The following is a 22606-nucleotide window of genomic DNA, read 5'->3' as shown; positions in this document are numbered from 1 at the left end:
GCGAATCATCTGGCAGCCAAGTCCTTTGGAACCGCTGGTCTAACTGGCGGTTTTGTCGCTGGTCTATCTGGCGACATGTCGCTGGTCTCACTGGCGACATAAATCCTCAGGACAGTCAATTGCCAACGTATATACCCCATTGGCGGGGTCCTCAACACAGTCAGGTTGTCAATTTCATATTGTCTTCCAATTCATATATTATTTTCAAGAATAATAAAATTAATTGATATTTGAGTCAAATCAATTATAACATTCTTTGAGATCATATATCATCATAATAATTGCTCAACAAATAACTTCAATCATAAATAATTTTCTACAATTAACTTTCATCATAAATAATTTTCAACAATTATTTCAATAAATAATTTCAATCGCAAGCATGCATAAATTTATTTAATTCATAATTTACCAGATAAATTCAGTAAAAGTAAACACTACTTACCTCAAAAGAAAGTCCAAACTAGAAATTCTAGGGATCTCGAAAATCCTTCTCTAAACCTGATATGTCAAATATTATATTTTAAATCAAAATTTTATCGAATTAAAAATAACTAAATTATTAAAATCTAATATCCCCACTAGGATCAATTCGTCAACAGCATCCCGATTTTCGAATTAATCCATAGACATCCTAATTTTATTTTTATTTTTATTGCTAATTTTTTTAATTAATTTCATAAATTCTAAAATCTAGAGAGAGAGAGAGATTCTCTCTCTCCACCCCTTCTCTTATTTTTTTTTCTTTTTCTTCTTTTTTTCTTTTTCTTTTCCTTTTCTTCTTTTTCTTTCCTTTCTTTTCCTTTTCTTCTTTTTCTTCTTTTTTTCTTTTCCTCTTTTTCTTCTTCTTCTTCTTCCCACGTCGGAACAGAGGACTCTTGGTCCTCAGGCCTTGATCGACCGTTCGGGCCGCGGTCGCCACGGCGGAGGCCGGCAGCCGACGGGGCCACTCCTCCGGTCACGGAGGAAACATGGCCGGCGGTCAATTTTGATCGCCGGCGCCGGAAATTCACGAAAACGGGGCCCAAAATAGAGTCTTTTTTTTTTCGACCAAAAATCGATGATGCTCGTCGCCGGCCACCGCGCACAAGCGCACGGGGGAAAGAGGAAGGAAGGGAGGAAAAGAAGGGAAGCTTACCTTGACCTCCGGTGACTTCGTCGGAGAGAAAACACGGCGAGAAACCCAACTGTGCCTGCTGCTCTTCTTCGAGAAAATCGGAGAGAAAGAGAGAGGGAGGAGGCCGATCTTCGGTCTCAAGGGGGAGGGGTCTTCTTATAGAGGACCCTAGGACTCCGAGGGGTCCTAGGAGTCCCGATTTTCTTGGGTTTCGTCGGAGAAGGAGACTCCCATCGGGAGTCTTCTTCCCGGTTTTGAATTCCTTTATTTTTTTTTTTTTTCATTTTGGGCTTTTGTGGGCTGTAATAGGTTTGGGCTATAACATTCTTTACCCCTAAAAAGAAATTTCGTCCTCAAAATTTTCATACCTGTAGTCTCGAAGAGCTGGGGATATTTTTGCTTCATTTCTTCCTCTAGCTCCCAAGTAGCTTCTCTTTCTGAATGCCGACTCCACTGTACCTTGACATAAGAAATGTTACAACATCTCAGCACCTGTTCTTTACGGTCTACGATCCGTATCGAGTATTCTTCATATGTTAGATCCTTCCTGGCTTGTACTGGTTCAAGTTCCACGATGTGACTTGGATCTGGTAAATATTTCTTTAACATAGAAACATGAAAAACATTATGTACTCCTGCAAGTGAAGGGGGTAAGGCAAGTCGATAAGCCACCTCACCAATTCTTTTCAAAATCTCAAACAGACCCACATATCTAGGATTCAATTTGTCACGAATGCCAAATCTTGAGATTCCTTTTGAAGGAGATACTTTGAGAAACACATGGTCACCGACTTGAAATTCTAATTTTCATCTCCTGTTGTCTGCATAGCTTTTCTGTCTGCTTTGTGCTGCCCGAAGTCGATTTTTAATTAATTGAATCTTCTCGACTGCTTGTTGAACAAGTTCGGGACCCAATATTCTTCGCTCACCGACATCATCCCAGTGAATCGGTGATCGACATCTTCTACCATATAAAGCTTCGTAAGGTGCCATACCAATGCTAGCCTGATAACTGTTATTGTAAGCGAACTCAATCAAAGGTAGATGCTCATCCCATGAACTCTTCATATCCAAAATATAGGTTCTCAACATATCTTCTAAGATCTGAATAGTTCTCTCTAACTGACCATCAGTCTGTGGATGAAAAGCTGTACTGAAGTTCAATTTTGTTCCTAATGCCTTGTGTAAGCTCTTCCAGAACTGTGATACAAATCTGGTGTCTCAATCCGATACGATGGTCACTGGAATTCCATGTAGTCTTACAATTTCTTTCATATATAACTTCGCTAGTCTTTCCAAAGTAAATCCAACTCTAATTGGTAGAAAGTATGCAGACTTTGTCAATCGGTCCACAATCACCCAGGCTGCATCATTTTTACTGGGGTCTTCGGTAGTCCAGTTACAAAATCCATAGTGATATGTTCCCACTTCCAGACTGGAATATCAAGAGGTTGAAGTAGTCCCGCCGGTCTCTGATGTTCAGCTTTAACTTGTTGACACACCAAACATTGAGCCACGAATTGAGCGATCTCTCTCTTCATATTATTCCACCAGTACATTTCTTTTAAGTCTCTATACATCTTAGTACCTCCCGGATGAACTGTATAACCGGTCTGATGTGCCTCCTGAAGTATTTCATGCTTGAGTACTGAATCATTAGGTACGCAAATCCTGTTGTCGAACCTTAACGAACCATCTTCATGTATCTTAAATTCAGATTGAACACCAGCTTTTACTGAATTTCTTATTTTCATTAGTTGTGGATCATTATTCTGGGCAACTGTAATTCTTTCTATGAGTGTTGGCTGAACCCTCAAGTTGGCTAACCATACTGTTGAGTCATATATTCGGATGTCTAATTCCAGTTTTCTTATATCCTTTAACAATTAACTTTGGTGTGTGATTAAAACCGCCATATTTCCTACAGATTTTCTACTAAGGGCATCAGCAACAACATTAGCTTTTCCCGGATGATAATTGATTGTTAAATCATAATCCTTTAATAGTTCTAACCACCTTCTCTGTCTCATGTTTAATTCTTTCTGTGTAAAAATGTACTTCAAACTCTTATGATCAGTAAATACTTCACACTGCGCACCGTATAAGTGATGTCTCCAAATTTTTAGAGCAAAAATCACTGCAGCTAATTCCAAAACATGTGTCGAATAATTCTGTTCATATAGTTTCAATTATCTTGAGGCATAGGCTACTACCTTACCATGTTGCATTAATACACAGCCGAGTCCCTTTTTAGATGCATCACTATATATTGTGAAACCTTCATCTCCTGTTGGTATAGTAAGGATAGGGGCTGACACTAATCATTGTTTTAATTCTTGAAAACTCTGGTCACAAACTTCAGACCACTCGAATTTAACCCCTTTTTGAGTAAGACGAGTCAAAGGTGCAGCTATGCGGGAAAATTCTTCTACAAATCATCTATAATACCCTGCCATTCTCAGAAAACTTCGAATCTCAGAAATATTTGTAGGTCTGTTCCACTGCATCACAGCTTTCACTTTTGCTGGATCCACAAAAATTCCATCCTTAGATACGATGTGTCCTAAAAAGACTATTTTGTCCAACCAAAATTCACACTTCTTAAATTTGGCATAAAGTTTTTCTTTCCTCAATATTTATAGCACACACCATAAATGTTCTTCATGCTTCAATTTACTTCTAGAATATATCAAGATATCATCAATAACGACAACAAATTTATCAAGATAAGATCTGAATATTCTGTTCATTAAATCCATAAAGGCTGCTGGAGCATTGGTTAACCCAAAAGGCATCACTAAAAATTCATAATGTCCATAACGAGTTCTAAATGCCGTCTTTGGTATGTCCTCTGTTTTGATTTTTAACTGATGATACCCTGAACGAAGATCAATTTTAGAAAAGACTTGTGCACCTTGCAACTGATCAAACAAATCATCAATTCGAGGTAGAGGATACTTATTTCTGATAGTATTTTTATTCAACTCTCTATAGTCGATACAGAGTCTCATACTACCATCTTTCTTCTTCACAAATAAGACTGGAGCTCCCCAAGGAGATACACTAGGCCTTATAAAACTTTTATCCAATAAATCCTGTAATTGATCTTTTAACTCCTTTAACTCCATAGGGGCCATTCTATAAGGAGCTTTAGAAATCGGACTGGTATTGGGTGCCAACTCAATAGTAAATTCAAGTTCTCTATCTTGGGGTAGTCCGACTAAATCATCAATGAATACATCCGAAAATTCATTTACGATAGGAATATCCTGTAACTTCAATTCATCATGTTCTTTATTCTTTATTGATACTAGGTAACCTCTACATCCCTTTCTTATCATCTGTCTAGCTTGTTCAAGTGAAATAATACGTGGAGGGGTGGTTCCTGTACTTCCATCAAAACTAAAAGTTAATTCTCCCAGCATGTGAAAGTTCACTCTCTTTCCATGACAATCCACAGAGGCATGATAAGTAGCCAGCCAATCCATTCCTAGAATGACATCGAAATCATGCATATCCAGGACCACCAAATCTGTCGGTAATTCTCTTTCTCCTATCTTGATACTACATGACTTGCACACACTTTCGGTACTCAAAATACCACCAACTGGTGTCTCAACATATAATTTGGTTTTCATGGGTTCACAACCTATATCATGCTGTCTAATAAAAGTAGTGGATATAAAGGAGTGTGTAGCACCAGAATCAAAAAAAAGTGAAGCATGAATACCAGATACAGGAATGGTACCTGTCACCACAGCATTGGAGGCCTGAGCATCCTGTTGTGTGAGTGCATAGATTCTTCCTTGAGTTTTTGGCCTTTGACCTCCATCCTTTGCTTGTGTTGATCTATTTTCATCCATCTGCGGGCAATCTGCAATCTTGTGTCCTTTCTGGCCACATCTAAAATACGAACCAGTATTCCATGGGCAATTAGAAGTCTCATGCTCTCTTCGGCCGCATCTCGAACATCTAGCTGCCACATTCTCACGATTCTTATCAGTTGCTGGCTTCTTTGCTGGAACCTTATTGTTCTGGTTTCGTCCTTGAGTTTCACTAAACCTATTTCTCTTCTTCTGATTCCGTTCACGCTCCGCATGAGCTTCATTAGCTTCTCTCTCAATTATTAGAGCTTTATTCACAACTGAAGCATAGGTAGTTAGCTCATAGGGTACAACCTGTCTCCTGATTTCTGTCTTTAGTCCCATTTCAAATTTGTGTACTATGTCTTGCTCAATCTCAACTAGTCTCGGAACAAATTTGGCTAACTCCGTGAATTTGGCTTCATATTCAGCAACGGATCTGTTACCCTGTCTCAGGTGAATGAACTCCTATTCTTTCTGTATTCTGACACTTCGGGGGAAATACTTGTCAAAGAATTCATCTCGAAATCTCTCCCAAGTAAGTGGTATCCCATCGTGCTCATATTTTTATTCCAGCATACGCCACCAGTTGTATGCCTCGCCTTGTAACAGATATGCTGTATAGCGAATCTTCTCTTCATCGTGGCTTTCTTGCACGGCGAAGGCCTTCTCCATTTCCATAATCCAGTTATCTGCTTCCAGTGGCTCGATGGTCCCTTTGAAGGCTGCAGGAGCTAGCTTCTTAAATTCGACGATATTGTTTCTCTGCATCGGATGTTCTCCATGTCCAGGTATCGGTGAAAATTGCTGACGTGGCTGTGCATGTTGTTGTTGAAGTAACTGTTGCTGTGTTTGAACTACTCCGATCAGAGTTTGCATTAGTTGAGTCATGTTCGGCTCCTCCTGTACTGTCGGAGTATTTCTGGTAGGATCATGGATTCCCTCCTGCTGTGTTGTGCCACTATTTAATTGGGGAGTATTATCGCCAAGTGGATTTGATGTCCCTCCTACCGCTCCTTGAGTATTTCTCGCTCGTCGTGGAGGCATATTGACCTATGTTAGATTTGAGATAATAACTTATCCTTAATAAGGTTATAACTTGTGACAGGTCAAATCATAATCATCATAACTAACCTTTCAATTTCCTAATGTCTACCCATCACTCGCTCACTTTATTCTACATGTCTTTATCTATCTACTTATGCTCTGATACCATATTAATTATCACGCCCCCGACCCGAGATTGTGAATCGAGGGTCATGGCAACCGCCGCATACTTATAGAATACTTTTTCCATAAGCATGCAAGGCATCTCATCATGATATCTTCACAAACAGTTAAATAAATTTTTTCTTTATTCAATAATCAAACTTTGGTTCAAATAACAAATCAAAACTAAGTGTTCAAAAGAAAGTAACTGTCTGACAAAGTCAATATTAAAAACAAAACTAGAAGTCTTAAATAAATTCTGAGAAAATCCTAAATCAATGAGTTAACTCCATCTCTAATCGCTCTTCCAACCGAAATCCCGCATCATGCTAATTTTTTAGATCTGTAAGAAAAACATAAAACTTATCATGAGCTAAATAGCCCAGTAAGCAGTGTATACCTTTAACTGAATAATCAGGCAAATAATACTATGCATAACAAATCAATATGTAATTTCATGAAATCATATTCATACTGTCAATCATATATAAAAATCAAATCATCATAATTTTCAATTATGCTTTTCTTCTTAAATTCATCAATTTCTTAAATTCTTCTTACCAACCATAACTATAACCACATTATCCCTGTGGTAGGGTCATAATACCGCGTATCTGCTTGCGGTGGGCTACGAATCATCTGGCAGCCAAGTCCTTTGGAACCGCTGGTCTAACTGGCGGTTTTGTTGCTGGTCTATCTGGCGACATGTCGCTGGTCTCACTGGCGACATAAATCCTCAGGACAGTCAATTGCCAACGTATATGCCCCCATTGGCGGGGTCCTCAACACAGTCAGGTTGTCAATTTCATATTGTCTTCCAATTCATATATTATTTTCAAGAATAATAAAATTAATTGATATTCGAGTCAAATCAATTATAACATTCTTTGAGATCATATATCATCATAATAATTGCTCAACAAATAACTTCAATCATAAATAATTTTCTACAATTAACTTTTATCATAAATAATTTTCAACAATTATTTCAATAAATAATTTCAATCGCAAGCATGCATAAATTTATTTAATTCATAATTTACCAGATAAATTCAGTAAAAGTAAACACTACTTACCTCAAAAGAAAGTCCAAACTAGAAATTCTAGGTATTTCAAAAATCCTTCTCTGAACCTGATATATCAAATATTATATTTTAAATCAAAATTTTATCGAATTAAAAATAACTAAATTATTAAAATCTAATATCTCCACTAGGATCAATTCGTCGACAGCATCCCGGTTTTGGAATTAATCCATGGACATCCTAATTTTATTTTTATTTTTATGACTAATTTTTTTTAATTAATTCCATAAATCCTAAAATCTAGAGAGAGAGAGAGTTTCTCTCTCTCCGCCCCTTCTCTTATTTTTTTTTCTTTTTCTTCTTTTTTTTTTCTTTTTCTTTTCCTTTTCTTCTTTTTCTTCTTTTTCTTTTCCTTTCTTTTCCTTTTCTTCTTTTTCTTCTTTTTTTTCTTTTCCTCTTTTTCTTCTTCTTCTTCTTCCCGCGCCGGAACAGAGGACTCTTGGTCCTCAGGCCTTGATCGGCCGTTCGGGCCGCGGCCGCCACGGCGGAGGCCGGCAGCCGACGGGGCCACTCCTCCGGTCACGGAGGAAACATTTCCGGCGGTCAATTTTGATCGCCGGTGCCAGAAATTCACGAAAACGGGGCCCAAAACAGAGTCTTTTTTTTTTTTCCGACCAAAAATCGACGATGCTCGTCGCCGGCCACCGTGCACAAGCGCACGGGGGAAAGAGGAAGGAAGGGAGGAAAAGAAGGGAAGCTTACCTTGACCTCCGGTGACTTCGTCGAAGAAAAAATACGGCGAGAAACCCAACTGTGCCCGCTGCTCTTCTTCGAAAAAATCGGAGAGAAAGAGAGAGGGAGGAGGCCGATCTTCGGTCTCAAGGGGGAGGGGTCTTCTTATAGAGGACCCTAGGACTCCGAAGGGTCTTAGGAGTCCCGATTTTCTTGGGTTTCGCCGGAGAAGGAGACTCCCATCGGGAGTCTTCTTCCCGGTTTTGAATTCCTCTGTTTTTTTTTTTTTTTTTTCGTTTTGGACTTTTGTGGGCTGTAATGGGTTTTGGGCTATAACAGTTACAGCAGGGCAAGACCTTGGAGAGACAGTCCCCAGTCTTGTAGATCATCAGAGATAACGCAGAACAAAGTAGTTCTAGTGAAAGTCTATTGCAGCTTCTTGTATTGCTTACCTTATCTGATTCTTGAATACTCAAGATCCATTGGTGGAACAAGTGGAGTAAATGGTCCACATCCTCAAAGCACTGGGAGGGCAGCTCTGGCTGCTGATTTTTCAAGTACTGTGGCTGTCGCAGAAAACCAGAGAACCAGGAGATGACAACCTTTTGAAGAAGGGAGATATCCCACCCTGGCATCTCCAGCGTATTGAGGAGATGCTCGACAATGAAATATGGAAGTTGATTTTCGAGCAGCAGCAGGTCATGAGAGACAAGGTTTGCAAACCAAGAGTTGTTTCGTAGCAGCGATTTGAGCTCCTCCTCTCCCAGCTCGGCGTCAAAGGAAGCAATAAATATTTGAACGAGGAAACATCCGTCAAGCAGCAGCATCTCCACGAATTGATCGCTTTTCAAGTCGATAACCTCCGAGTAGCACTCCCGGGACTGCTTCTCCAAATCCTTCATCTTTCTTAGGCCCTCATTTTTGCTCCCATTCGGAACTTTGGAGAGGTAGTGGTGTAGTAGCCGCCACTTGAGCTCCTCCATGGTCTTCAAGTCCTCGGACTTGCCACGATGGTAAGGGCCGATGGAGACCATCTTTGGCTCATAGGCATCCCGATTGCCGCATCGCATGCCCGGAGGGACTCTGAAGATGGTTGGCTTGGCCGGGGATTTTCTTTCCAAGTACATGCGCGCCTTACGTTCGACAGATTCGAAACAGATCTCCAAGGCAACATGTTGGCTGGCTTCTGTCGGTGGTCTTCTTCCATCCATTCTTCGTTTTCTTCTATGTCCTCTCCCCACTCAAGTGCTAGCTAGGGAACTCTTTGGGCAGTGCAGTGGACGAGGAAGGGGACCCTAGCATCCTTTAAGTAGGTGAATCCTTCGAGCTGCAGATTAACTTGATACCAGTTAGTCAACGTAATTGTAGTGCAAACATTTAATACAATAAGTGACAACTAAAAATATTAAAAAATGACTTGGATACATAGGTGGTAAGATTAGTCAATAGAATCTGACATGATGTATCACTGACGGATGTACTAATTATTTTTAATTAAAAATAATTATTATATAAATAAAAATAATGGAATAAAAATTAAAAATTAAGAATTTTATTGGTATTTAATGTTAATAAAATATTAAAATAAATAACTAATAAAAGGATGGAAAGATTGGATTACTTTTTATTGTATCAAATGCTAGCTTGATATCAGCTCAATATAGTTATTAGACTTAGCATAATTTATCATTGGAATGTGACCTATAATTATTTATTTTTATATAATAAATAATAAATATATTGGAAGATTGGTCAATTTTTTTTGTTAACAGTCACTCTCCATACCAACATAATTATTGCACTATAATTTAATAAAGTAATTTTGAAAAATAATTTTTATTGCAAAATGATAATATATTCAAGTGGATCTGGATAGTGTAATTGGCATAATATGATAATGTAAATAATAAAAATAATATTTATGGATATAAATAATCCTTCAATATATTTTAAAAATAAAAAAGTATTAAAGCGATTTGCTAAACAGTTGGATAATCTGTTAAACATAATTGTACAATCATTTAATGTACTTACATCAAGAAAATTAATAAACTTGCAAACGTGGATTGGATTAGTTCACACTGGACTTGGCATGATCTATAAATAGAATATGGACTATGCATATTTTATTAATATATTTTTATTTAAAAAAAATTAAAAAATTATAGAAACATCTTTTCAACTTAATCCAATTTTATTTACATACTCTCTACTTTAAAAAGTGTTAAACTGGTCTTTCTAGTTATCGATATGTTTTAATATGCTCTAGTTATTCACTTATCAACAAACTATGTGATATTTTTCTCTCAATTGATAGAAATGCTCCTCGCTCATGGATGGACTTAGAAGAGAAAGAGAATGATAAGAAAGAGGAGGAGGAAGAGGCCACCATAGAAAGAGATGACTTATGAACAGCTTAGAGAAGAAGAAAGGGAAGAGGAGGAGATCAATCGGAGAGGAGGGAAGAGGATGAAGAGGAGGAGGAAGGGGAAGTGGTGGAGGAATGAGTGGAGGTAGAGGGAGCTTCCATGGAGGAGGAGAATGAGTAAGAAGAAAAAGGGAGGAGGAAGGAAGAGGGAGAAAGAAGGATGTCGATGAAGAAGGAAAAAGGGATCAATCGGAGAGGAGGAAGGAGGAGAGAGCAAGAGGAGGAAGGGGAGACAGCGGAGGAAAGATGGAGGTGAAGAGAGCCACCATAGAGAAGAAAAAATGAGTAAAGAGGAAAAGAAAGAGAAAAGGGAGAAGGGAGAAAGAGGGATGTTGGTATCAGAGGAGGAGAGAATCAATCAAGAGGAGGGAGGAGGAAGAGAAAGGAAGATAGTGGAGGAATAGACAGAGGTGGAGGGAGCCACTATGAAGGAGAAAAAATAGGTGAGAAAGAGGAAGAGGAAGAAGGAGGAAGAAAATGGAGATAAGAATATTTTAATTAGTTTATAAAATAATGATATTATGTGATAGTTACAGGATATCATTTCATTAACGAAGATAGACGACTAGATCACATTGGGATATATCAATAACTAGATGGATCAATTTGATATTTTTTAAAATATAGAGATGTAAATAAAATTAGGCTAAAGTTGAGGGAGTATTCTCATAATTTTCTCAAATAAATTTTATATAAATAAATAATAATATATTTTTAATCAAGTATGCTAGGAAACTCTTTAGGCAATGCGGTGGTTGAGGGGGGGACCCTAACATCCTTTGAGTTGGCCGTGAATCCTTTAAGTTGCACATTAACTTGATACCAATTAGTCAATATAATTGCACTGCAACATTTAATACAAAAAGTGACAACTAAAAAATATTAAAAAATGACTTGTATACATAGGTTGTAAGATTAGTCTATAGACTAACATTATTTATCACTAGGGTGTGACTGATGGATGTACTAATTATTTTTAATTAAAAATAATTCTTATATAAATAAAAATATAGGAATGAAAATTTAAAATTTTATTTTTATTTAATGTTTATAAAATATTAAAATAAATAACTAACAAAAGGATGGGAAGATCAGCTTACTTTTTATTATTATCAAGTGCTAGCTCGATATCAGCTCATCATAGTTATTGTACAAATATTTAACATGAAGTTTGGAGCAGTTTATCACTAGACCACGGATTATGCATATGTTATTTCATTTTTAATTGAAGATAAATTTTATATAAATAAAAATCATTTAACATCTTTTATATATGTGTGTGTGTGAGTCAGGTTAATCTAGACTGGGTTAGTCTATAGTCGGCGCAATTTATCATTGGAAAATGTTATTGTTTATCATTTAATGTAGTAATACTAAAAATAATTATATTAGAAAATGTTAAAATTGATAAGTTGCACAACCTTTCAGTTGGGAAATCCTTTAAGCCGAAAAACAGTTATGGTATAATCATTTTTTTTTGAAAGCAAGCAAGGAGGAAGTGAGGAAATTCCCCCTTGCGTAGAATATTGTATTAAAATATTTAAAAGTTGATGATACAGACTAGAAGGTGAAATAAGTTGACTGGGATAGGCTCTGTACCAGTGAGGTGGGAGGCACGAAGACAAAAATACATGTGACAGTTCTTTCACGACGAAAGAACATGCTCCTATGGAAACAGTAAGTAGAGGAAGTGTTAACATCAACCAGTTGATCCCATTTACCCCATGGTGTATCTTCCTGGTGTCGAGTTCAGATCCTTCCTTCAGTCAATGTGGCCATTGCTGAATTGAAACAGAGTGCGGTTGATACTCCTTAAACTGCCGGCTGGGCACTAAAGTAAAATAGAGACGAAGAGTTTAATTATATTTTGTGTGTTAGTCTGAAATGAAGGAGCGAAGAGTTTCAGATTTCGAAACTTTTGTCCAGTCCTTCGCCAAGAATAAAATAGTTCAGACTAACTCGCCAGATGATTTAGCTTCCGAACAAAAGAGTCTGTTGTTTCTTTCTTTCCAGAGACACCACAAAGTGATTGTGGCGAGGACTTCCAGCACTCCAGCTTTCGCAGAAATACAATGCTTCTATCTCCATTCAATCCAGATATCCTCAATGCCAATTGGGAGGTCAAAAATGTGGCATGTCAGTAGAGTTCTTTTCCACACTTCACTTGGGTAACTACAATGAAGGAAGGTATGATCCAGTGATTCATTGTTGCTGTAACAGAAGTGGCATCTACTGGGTCATGAAATCCTTTTTGCTCAAGAGTATCTGCAGTTAGGATTTTGCGGTTATAGCATAACCAGTTAAATAGCTTGCATTTTTCAGGGATTGGGATCTTCGATATGATCCTTCCAAAGAGTGAAACCTTCCCTCCATGGATGAGGAACCTATAGTAGGCCGACACTGAGTATTCATTTTTTGGGAACCATTTCCATAGCTTCTTATCTTCCTGATTTGTTCGCTCGCAGTTCCTCAGCATTCTTGTCAACACTTGAAAATTTGATTGGGCAACTTGGTGAGTCAGATTTATAAAATTTTGACACCATCTGTCTTTGGATAGGAAGGAAGTTATAGTGCAGTCTTTGTTTGAAGCCAGCCAGAAGAGTATGGGGAAGGCGGTCTGCAGGTTTTGTTCAGATATCCAGCTGTCGAGCCAAAACAATGTGTGATCTCCACTACCCACCGGAACTGCTGTGAATGGGATAACTAACTTTCCAACATCCATTACAGCCCTCTAGAAACTAGATGCTTTTCTTCTTGTATTTCGATGTTTCAACAGAGTCATACTCTTGGGTAGTATTGATGCTGAACCAAAAATTTCCATGTTCCTTGATTATCCGAGTAGAATCTGTCCCACCATTTCATGAGCAAAGCTTGATTGTATACTTTTAGATCTAAAATGCCCAATCCACCTAGGTTCTTAGGGCGACAGATGTGATTCCATTTAGTAAGGATCTTGTAGTGAGAGTGACTCTCGTTATCACACCATAGGAAATTCGAGCAAATGGAATCAATTTTTTTTATGATGGGTATTGGCACTCTGGCGATTGACATCCAATATGTGGGTATCGCCCTAAGCATAGAGTTTATTAGGGTGAGCTTTCCTGCAGAAGAGAGAACATTTTGTTTCCAGCCGGAGAGTTTTCGATTAATCTTGTCCACTAGGAAGTTTCACTGATTCCTGGGTAGAGACTTGGAATGGAGAGGGATTCCTAGATATTGAATTGGAAGATCAGATTTCTTACAACCCAGCATTGCGGCACATCCCAGAGCTTCTTTTGAGTCCAGTCCTAGACCCACTAGTTGGGACTTGAAGAAATTAATTTTCAGATCAGATACTAGTTCAAAGGAATAAAGAATGAACTTTATCATTTTAATTTGGGATTTCTCGACATGGCAAAAAATCAGAGTATCGTCTACGTATTGTATAGCATTTAAATTGCAGGAGATCTGATTTGGTCCAACAGAAAGTAACAGCCCCTCTTTGTTTGCCTAAACCAACATGCGGTGGAGAATATCAGCTACTAAAATAAATAGTAGAGGGGAAAGAGGATTACCTTGTTTAAGACCTCACTTATTCATAAACCAATTTTCTGGTTTACCGTTGAGGAGGACGGCCAAGGTGGTTGTTGTCAAAATCTGAGCTATCCATGAGGAGAATTTTAGACCAAAACCACATTTTTGGAGGAATTTAAATAGGGTCGTCCATGAAACACTATCGAAGGCCATCTCAAAATCAAGTTTAATGAGGAGACCTTTCTTCTTGGATTTTCTGAAGTAGTTGAGAAGTTCTGTTGCGGCAGCTAGCTTTCAGATATGCTTCTTCCTTTGATGAAAGCAGTTTGAGATTGACCTACCAGTTTGTCAATTACCGTGCTCAATCTGATGGATAGGAGTTTTGAAATGATTTTGATAATTTCATTTTTCAGGCTGAGAGGTCTGAAGTTCTTGACTGATAGGAAGTCGGCTTTCTTAGAGATAAGCGTGATGTATGTATAGTTTAATCTAGATAAATCTGTTGTCTCGATACTTAGTTCCTTGAAGAGTTTTGAGAAATCATCATTGACCATTTCCTAGTGTTTTTGATAGAATGAAATGGAGAATCCCTTCGGACCTGGAGCTTTATCCTTGGCAAGGCTGAAAACCGCAGATCTTATTTCTTCTTCGGTGAAATCAGACTCAAGGCATTATAAATCCAGAGGCCCATCCGGATAAAGCTTGTCCCAATCCAATTCCATGTTCATATGATCTGAAGTTCCCAAAAGAGACGAGTAAAAGGAGAAGAATGCCAGCTAAATTGCTCCTTGGTTTGAGATACATTTACCATTCACAAAGATTTGTTGGATCTCATTTTTCCTCCTATGGTTGTAGGCTGTTATGTGAAAGTATTTCATATTTTTATCTCCCTCTTTAATCCATTGATCGCGCGATCTCTGCTTCCAGAATTGCTCCTCTTGATAGGAGATGTTCTCGGGAAGTGATTTCAGATGAGTACGGAGAGTTCTATCCTCATTGGAGAGTCCCATATCTTCTTCCTTTTGTCTAAATGTTCCATTTTGAGTGTAAGATCTCTTTTTTTCTGAAAGATATCTCCAATAGTGGATTTACTCCATTTTTGGAGAACCTTCCTGAGGTGTTTTAACTTTTTTTTGCAATGGTGTCGCATGCCCTCTGTGGTTGAATGCAAATGGCCCAAGAAGAATTAATGACTTGCAAAATGTAATATTCGGTCCATGGGCCTTAAGCCCAACCCAGAAGCCCATTGAAAAAAAAAAATTGGGAAGAAGACTGCCGATAGGAGTCTTCTTCTCCGATGAGACCGCTCGGATTAGGAGTCCTAGGACCACCGGAGGTCCTAGGACACTCTATAAATTGACCTTTCCCCTCCCTAAGATCCTCCATCGGCCTTCCTCGCTCTTCTTCTCTTCGATTTTTTCAATTGAAGCCGCGGCCTCCTTTTATCGTGCTCGTCTCGATTTCTTATCGGAAAGGTCATCGGAGCTCGAGGTAAGCGCGATTCCTCTTCCTCTCTTCTCTCCCTTTCTTTCCGTACCTGTGAGCAGGATTGCTGGCGACTAGTGTCGTCAGATTTTGTCGGGGAAGAAGTCCTCTATTCCGCCCCTCTCTTTTCTTCGATTTTCCGACGTCGGCGGTCACCACCGAACGCTGGCCTTGATCCCTCCGAGCCTTGGGTGGATCGCCCTCTTACCGCCGGCCACCGTCGTGTCAGCTGCGGCCCCTGATCGACCGACCAAAGGGGGACCACACGGTCCCCTATTTTTGCCCAAGTGAGGCATGGGAAGAAAGAAGAAAAGAAAAAGAAAAAAAAGAAAAAAAAGAAAAAAGAAAAAGAAAAGAAGAAGAAGAAGAAGAAGAAGAGAGAGGATTTTTCTCTCTCCTCTCTCCCTCCCTCTTTTCCCCTCTCTCCCCTTTTTCTCCCTCTTTCCCTCTTTTCTCTCTCCACTTTCTCTCTCTAAAAAATTTCTCTCTCCTCCTTTCTCTCTCTAAAAAAGACTTGTAGATCATGTATCGAGCCATCTTTTCTTCTTCTAGGGACCTATGATCTTGAATCGATTTAGTATCCGGATGGTCTATCGGACTGATCACCCAATCAATCACTTTCTGTTATTATTTAATTTTATTAAATTTATAGAATAAAAATTGATCCTGATTTAATATTTTAAATAGGATTATTTGATTCATTTAAGGAAGACTAAAGATCTAGGATGATTGAAGTGGATCTTACGCTCCTTATTTATTTTTTTAAATTTTCATGATTTTCATGCATATGCTCTTTTATTAATGAAATCATATTTTTTTATAAAATAAAGATCAGCATATATGGTATGAAAAAGTATATTTTATTATGAGCATTGATTTCATGAATATGTCTTATGAAAATAGCATAATTATGAAGCATGAATTTCATTGTCTTTTTTATTATGTATATGTATGTTTTAAAAAAAATGTATAAAATTTTCAAAGGCTCTTAAATAGCTATGAATGAATCCTTTCGAGAAGGTCGACATCCGGAGCTAGCATTCACATGAAACATGACCCTGCCAACAGATATAAAGTTGATATATAAATCAAAAACTCTATCGATTAAGAAACATGACCCTGTCATGGATATAATAGTAACCTTAGCACGAATATCTGGAAGTAATATTTTGAAACATGACACGAATACATGACAAAAATGATTTATGATTCATGATTGTGAAATATACATGATTTATACACGCATGATGAACTTATAACTTGTTTTATTATATGCTCTATGAAATATTTATTTTTATAATATCTATTACTTACTTAATACTGCATTATCATAGAAAACTTATGCTTGATCTGATAAGAAAGTGCAAGTTCTACTTACTGAGCTAGTGTAGCTTATATTTTTTTTTATTTTTATTTTTTTATATAGAGAAATAAGGCTAGGATCGATGAAAAAAATTCAGGTTTGAAAATCTGCAAAGCAAGTTTGAAAATTTTGTAGTAAAAATTTAGTTTATTTTTATGGATTTGTAGCTATTATGAATTTTGAGACTTGAATTGATATTTACTTTTGGATTTAGATGCTCTGAACCAGTTTTGATTTAATTAAATATTTGAATTAAATATTATTATTACTTTTATTTATGATGCATCTGTTATTATATTTAAAGAAGATGAATGTTGGCTTCATGTTATCATGAGCTGAATCCCTTAATAGCATGGCCATGTTATGTCCCGGATTTAGGGCGTGACATTTTATGGTATCAGAGCTATAGGTTCAATCATGAGTAGAACTTAAAATCTAGCAGTGGGTAGTTAGGTCACGTATAGTTAGATTCTGACTTAATTGAATAAAGAAGGATAAAATTTTATTAATTATACTACTGCTCTGTTATAAAAATGCAATAATGTTAAATTTGACTAGAAAACGATGAGCGACAGAGAGGACGAAACCTTAGCGAATATGGCTGCTAAGACAAAAGGAGCAAGATTGATGTCACGAGGAGCTGCCAATCAACCGGTTGAGCGGGCTCCTGATGCACCGACCACTCAGGCAGACATTGCTGGTGTATGTCAGGTGGTGGCCCAGCTTATTCAGCAGCAGCAGCAGGCACAAGCTGCTCTTCGATCTACATTATCTGTGGAGTCATACTATGAGAGATTTAGAAGGCTCAACCCATCACTATTTGAAGGTGGACCTAATCTATAGTTGTAGAGACATGGATTCGAGAGATACAGAAGATGTTTTATACCCTGCAGTATCCTGAGAACGTGAAGGTCAGATTAGCCGTGCCTATATTAAAAGGAAATACTGAGTTCTGGTGGACCGCAATAAAAGCTGCCTATGGAAATAATAATGACCAACTCACTTGGGAAGAGTTCAAAGATATATTTTATGATCAGTACTTCCCTGGAACAATGAGATTGGTAAAAGATAATGAGTTTTCGACCTTAAAGCAAAAGGATGATATGACAGTATTGGAATATACCAACAAATTTATCGAGCTAGACCACTTCTGGCCCTAGCTTATGGAGTTTGAAAGGAGCAAAGTTAACAGATTTGAACAAGATTTAAGATATAGAATTCGATCTCATCTATCTTCTCATATTTTCAATGACTATAAGGACGTGCTGGAGCGAGCCTTGAAGGTGGAGTCAGAATTAAAAAGATCAGATCTGGAAAGAGGAGATAGAAAGAGACCAAGATCAACAGAAAATTCAAAGGATCAGCAGAAAAATTTTCAAAATAATAACTCTGATAAGAAGAAAGAATCTATATCCTGCTCATACTGTGGAAAAAATCATAATGGACCTTGTCTCAAAAAGATAGGAGCATGTTTCTTATGTGGCGAGAAAGGACATACGGCTCGTGATTGCCTTAATAAGAAAAAGGATGACTCCAGACCTGCCAGGCTAGCTGACCAAAAATAGAAAGGGAATGCACGAGTGTTTGTTTTAACCCAACAGGAGGCCAACGCAAGTGATCAAGTGGTGACAGGTACTTCCCAGTCAATTCCATACATGTTCATGTGCTATTCAATTTTGATTCTTCTCACTCTTTTATATCTTTCAAGTTTGCTACTTTTTTGAATTGTATGTCTGAAGAATTGAATGAGCCATTATATGTTAGCACATCTCTTAAGAACATTGCTGTTGCTAACATTATTTTTAAGAATTGCATAATCCAAATAGAAGAAAAAGAATTAGCAGCAGATCTGATTCAGTTAAATATGCATGATTTTGACATTATTCTTGGGATGAACTGGTTATCTTCATACCATGCTCATATTGATGGTTTTGGAAAAAGAGTGGTATTTCAAATTCTAGGTGAAATGCAGTTCTTCTTTCAAGACGAAGTTTATAATACGAAATCCAAACAATCTTTGAGTATTATCTCAATCATGAATGCAAGAAAAGCTTTGAGGAAAGGATGCAAAATATTTTTGGCCCATATAGTAGATGCCGAGAAGTAAAAGATAAAATTGGACGATATGTCAATTGTCAAGGAATTTCTTGATGTTTTTTCAGATGAACTATCTGGGCTGCCTCCAGATTTTGAGGTTGAATTTAAAATAAATATCATACCAGGGACCGGACCTATATCAAAACCTCCTTATCGGATGGCCTCCATAGAATTGTGAGAATTAAAGGATCAACTACAAGAACTCTTGGATAAAAAAATTGTCTGGCCAAGTAAATCACCCTGGGGAGCTCCTATGTTATTTGTGAAAAAGAAAGATGGGAGCATGTGTTTATGCATTGACTATCGGGAGTTGAACAAGGTAACCATGAAGAATAAATATCTTCTTTCTCGAATAGATGACTTATTTGATCAATTACAAGGTGCACAAGTTTTCTTCAAAATTGATTTAAGATCAGGTTATTATCAACTAAGAATTAGAGATGAAGATGTGTCTAAAACTGCATTCAGAACCAGGCATGGCCATTATGAATTTTTAGTAATGTCTTTTGGACTAACCAATGCACCGGCTGCTTTTATAGATATGATGAACAGAATTTTCAAGCTGTATCTAGATCAATTCATTGTTATTTTTATTGATGATATTCTAGTTTATTATAAAAGTATAGAAGAACATAAGAGACATTTGAGGATTGTTTACAAACTTGAGAGAAGAGAAGCTCTTTACCAAGCTTAGTAAGTGTGAGTTCTGGTTGGATAGTATTGTCTTCCTCGGCTATGTAATATCTAAGGAAAGAATCTCAGTCGATCCAAAAAAGATAGAAGCCGTGGTGAATTGGTCTCGTTCGACTAATGTGACGGAAGTTAGAAGCTTCTTAGGCTTGACTGGTTATTATAGAAGATTTGTCAAAGAATTTTCTCAAATTGCAATTCTTCTAACTCGCTTGACCCAGAAACAAATAAAATTTGAGTGGAGTAGTGAATGTGAACAGAGTTTTCAAGATTTGAAGCAACAATTGATATTTGCCCCAGTTCTTACTTTACCTTCTAATAATGGAGGATTTGTCATTTATAGTGATGCTTCCAAGAAGGGATTAGGCTGTGTATTGATGCAAAATGATAAGGTGATAGCTTATGCTTCTCGACAACTAAAATCCTATGAGAAGAATTATCCGACACACGATTTGGAGTTAGCAGCTATTATTTTTGCCTTAAAGATTTAGCAACATTATTTATATGGATTATCATGTGAAATCTTTACTGATCGTAAGAGCTTAAAATATTTATTTACTCAAAAAGAGCTGAATATGAGGCAAAGAAGGTGGCTTGAACTATTAAAAGATTATGATCTAAATATTAAATATCATCCTGAAAAAGCCAATGTGGTGGCAAATGCAATTAGTAGGAAGTCTACAGCAAATGTGATGGCTCTGCTTTCTGCTCAGCAACAAATTCTGAGAGATCTTGAAGATTTACAAATTGAGGTAATTTGTACCGATGTTAAGAATGTGTTAGCTAATTTAATGGTATAATCAGCATTAATCGAACGGATAAAAGTGGCCCAACAGAATGATATTCGTTTATGTTAGTTTAAAAAGGATATGGAGAAAGAGTTACGACCTGAGCTTAGACTGCATATAGATGGTACTCTATATTTTAGGAATAGATTATGTATACTTGAAGATCCTAAACTAAAGAAAAAAATTTTGAAGGAAGCCCATAAATCTCGTTTCTCCGTTCATCCTGGCAGTACAAAGATATATAGAGATTTAAAACAATATTTCTGGTGGAACGGAATGAAGCAGGAGATAGCTCAGTTTGTATCTTAATGCTTGGTATGCCAGTAAGTGAAAGCCGAACATCAAAGTTCTGTTGGTTTGCTAAAACCATTACAGATACCAGAATGAAAATGGGAGTATATCATGATGGATTTCGTTACAGGACTTCCAAGGATAGCAAAAAAATGACGCAGTGTGGGTGATTGTTGATCGGCTTACTAAATCAGTTCACTTTCTACCTTTTTGAGTTGGTACTCCACTTGATAAATTAGCCCAGATGTACATTGATGGAATAATGTATCTGCATGGTGTTCCAGTAAACATTGTGTTTGATCGAGATCCATGATTCATATCTAGATTTTGAAAAAGTTTTCAAGATGCTATGGGGACTGAATTGAGGCTTAGTATTGCTTTCCATTTCCAAACCGATGGCCAATCTGAAAGGACAATTCAAACTCTTAAGGATATGTTAAGAGCTTGTGCTTTCGATTTTGGAGGATATTGGGATAGTCATATGACATTGATAGAATTTGCATATAACAACAGTTTTCATTATAGTATCAAGATGATACCCTATGAAGCTCTATATGGAAGAAAGTATAAATCTCCTTTATATTGGGACGACGTGGGTGAAAAAAAATTGTTGGGTCCCGAGTTAGTTCAAGATGCTAGAGAAAAAGTTTATCTGATCAAGGGAAGACTCAAAGCAGCACAGGATAGACAGAAGAGTTGGACAGATAGAAAAAGAAAAGAATTAGAATTTCAGGTCGGCGAACATGTTTTCCTAAAAATTTCACCTACAAAAGGTATCATGAGGTTTGGGAGACATGGCAAGGTGAGTCCGCAATATATTGGATCTTTTGAAATTTTGAGCCGAGCAGGGGATGCTGCCTACGAACTAGCTTTACCATCAGAGTTATCCAAAGTGCACAATGTCTTTCATGTTTCACTGTTGAGAAAGTTTGTACCTGATCCGAATAATATGGTAAAGTATGAGCCATTGCAAGTTCACGAAGACTTAACCTATGAAGAGTTTTTTCTTCGAATTATTGATCGAAAAGAGCAAGTTCTAAGGTGGCGCATCATTCCATATGTGAAGATTCATTGGAGTAATCATGAAGAGAGAGAGGCTACTTGGGAGCTTGAAGATGATATGAAGTCAAGATACCCTCACTTATTTGAAAATGAAGGTACGTTAAGTTTCAAGGATGAAACTTTCTTTTAGGGGGGTAGAATGTAATATCCAGTCCATGGGCCTTAAGCACAGCCCAGAAGCCCATCAAAAAAAAAATTGAAAAGAAGAGTCCTATCCTGATAGGAGTCTTCTTCTCCGATGAGGCCGCTCGGATTAGAAGTCCTAAGACCACCGAAGGTCTTAGGACACTCTATAAATTGGCCTTTCCCCTCTCTAAGATCCTCCACCGGCCTTCCTCGATTTTTTCGATTGAAGCTGCGGCCTCCTTTTATCATGCTTGTCTCGATTTCTCATCGGAAAGGTCACTAGAGCTCGAGATAAGTGCGATTCCTTTTCCTCTCTTCTCTTCTTTTCTTTCCGTAACTGTGAGCACGATTGCTAGTGACTGGTGTCGCCGAATTTTGTCGAAAAAGAAGTCCCCTGTTCCATCCCTCTCTTTTCTTCAATTTTCCAACGTCGGTGGTCACCACTGACCGCCGGCCTTGGTCCCTCCGAGCCTCGGGTGGGTCGCCCTTTTGCCGCTAGCCACCATCGTGCCGGCTACGGCCCCTGATCGGTCGACCAAAGGGGGGACCACACGGTCCCCTATTTTTGCCCAAGTGAGCCAAGGGAAGAAGGAAGAAAAAAAAAAAAAAAAGAAAAAGAAGAAGAAGAGAGAGGATTTTTCTCTCTCCTCTCTCCCTCCCTCTTTTCCCCTCTCTCTCCTCTTTCTCCCTTTTCCCTCTTTTCTCTCTCCACTTTTTCTCTCTAAAAATTTTCTCTCTCCTTCTTTCTCTCTCTAAGAAAGACTTGTAGATCATGTATCGGGTCATCTTTTCCTCTTCTAGGGATTTATGACCCCGA

The 22606-nt window shown here is 37.8% G+C and overlaps 1 protein-coding gene across 1 annotated transcript in view; it reads right to left on the bottom strand.

The window, feature by feature from the left end:
- Positions 1 to 9204, bottom strand: part of LOC105033924 (UPF0481 protein At3g47200-like) — a 17366-nt gene extending 8162 nt beyond the window's left edge. Inside the window, exon 1 of the mRNA XM_073260085.1 lies at positions 8265 to 9204. Coding sequence (XP_073116186.1) covers positions 8265 to 9157 — 893 coding nt within the window. The 5' untranslated portion in view covers positions 9158 to 9204. The remainder of the gene's footprint in view (positions 1 to 8264) is intronic.
- Between the last annotated feature and the right edge of the window lie 13402 nt (positions 9205 to 22606).

The sequence above is a fragment of the Elaeis guineensis genome, chromosome 6 (assembly GCF_000442705.2).
Source record: "Elaeis guineensis isolate ETL-2024a chromosome 6, EG11, whole genome shotgun sequence".
NCBI lineage: Eukaryota > Viridiplantae > Streptophyta > Magnoliopsida > Arecales > Arecaceae > Elaeis > Elaeis guineensis.
This window is presented reverse-complemented; position numbering and strand designations above follow the sequence as displayed.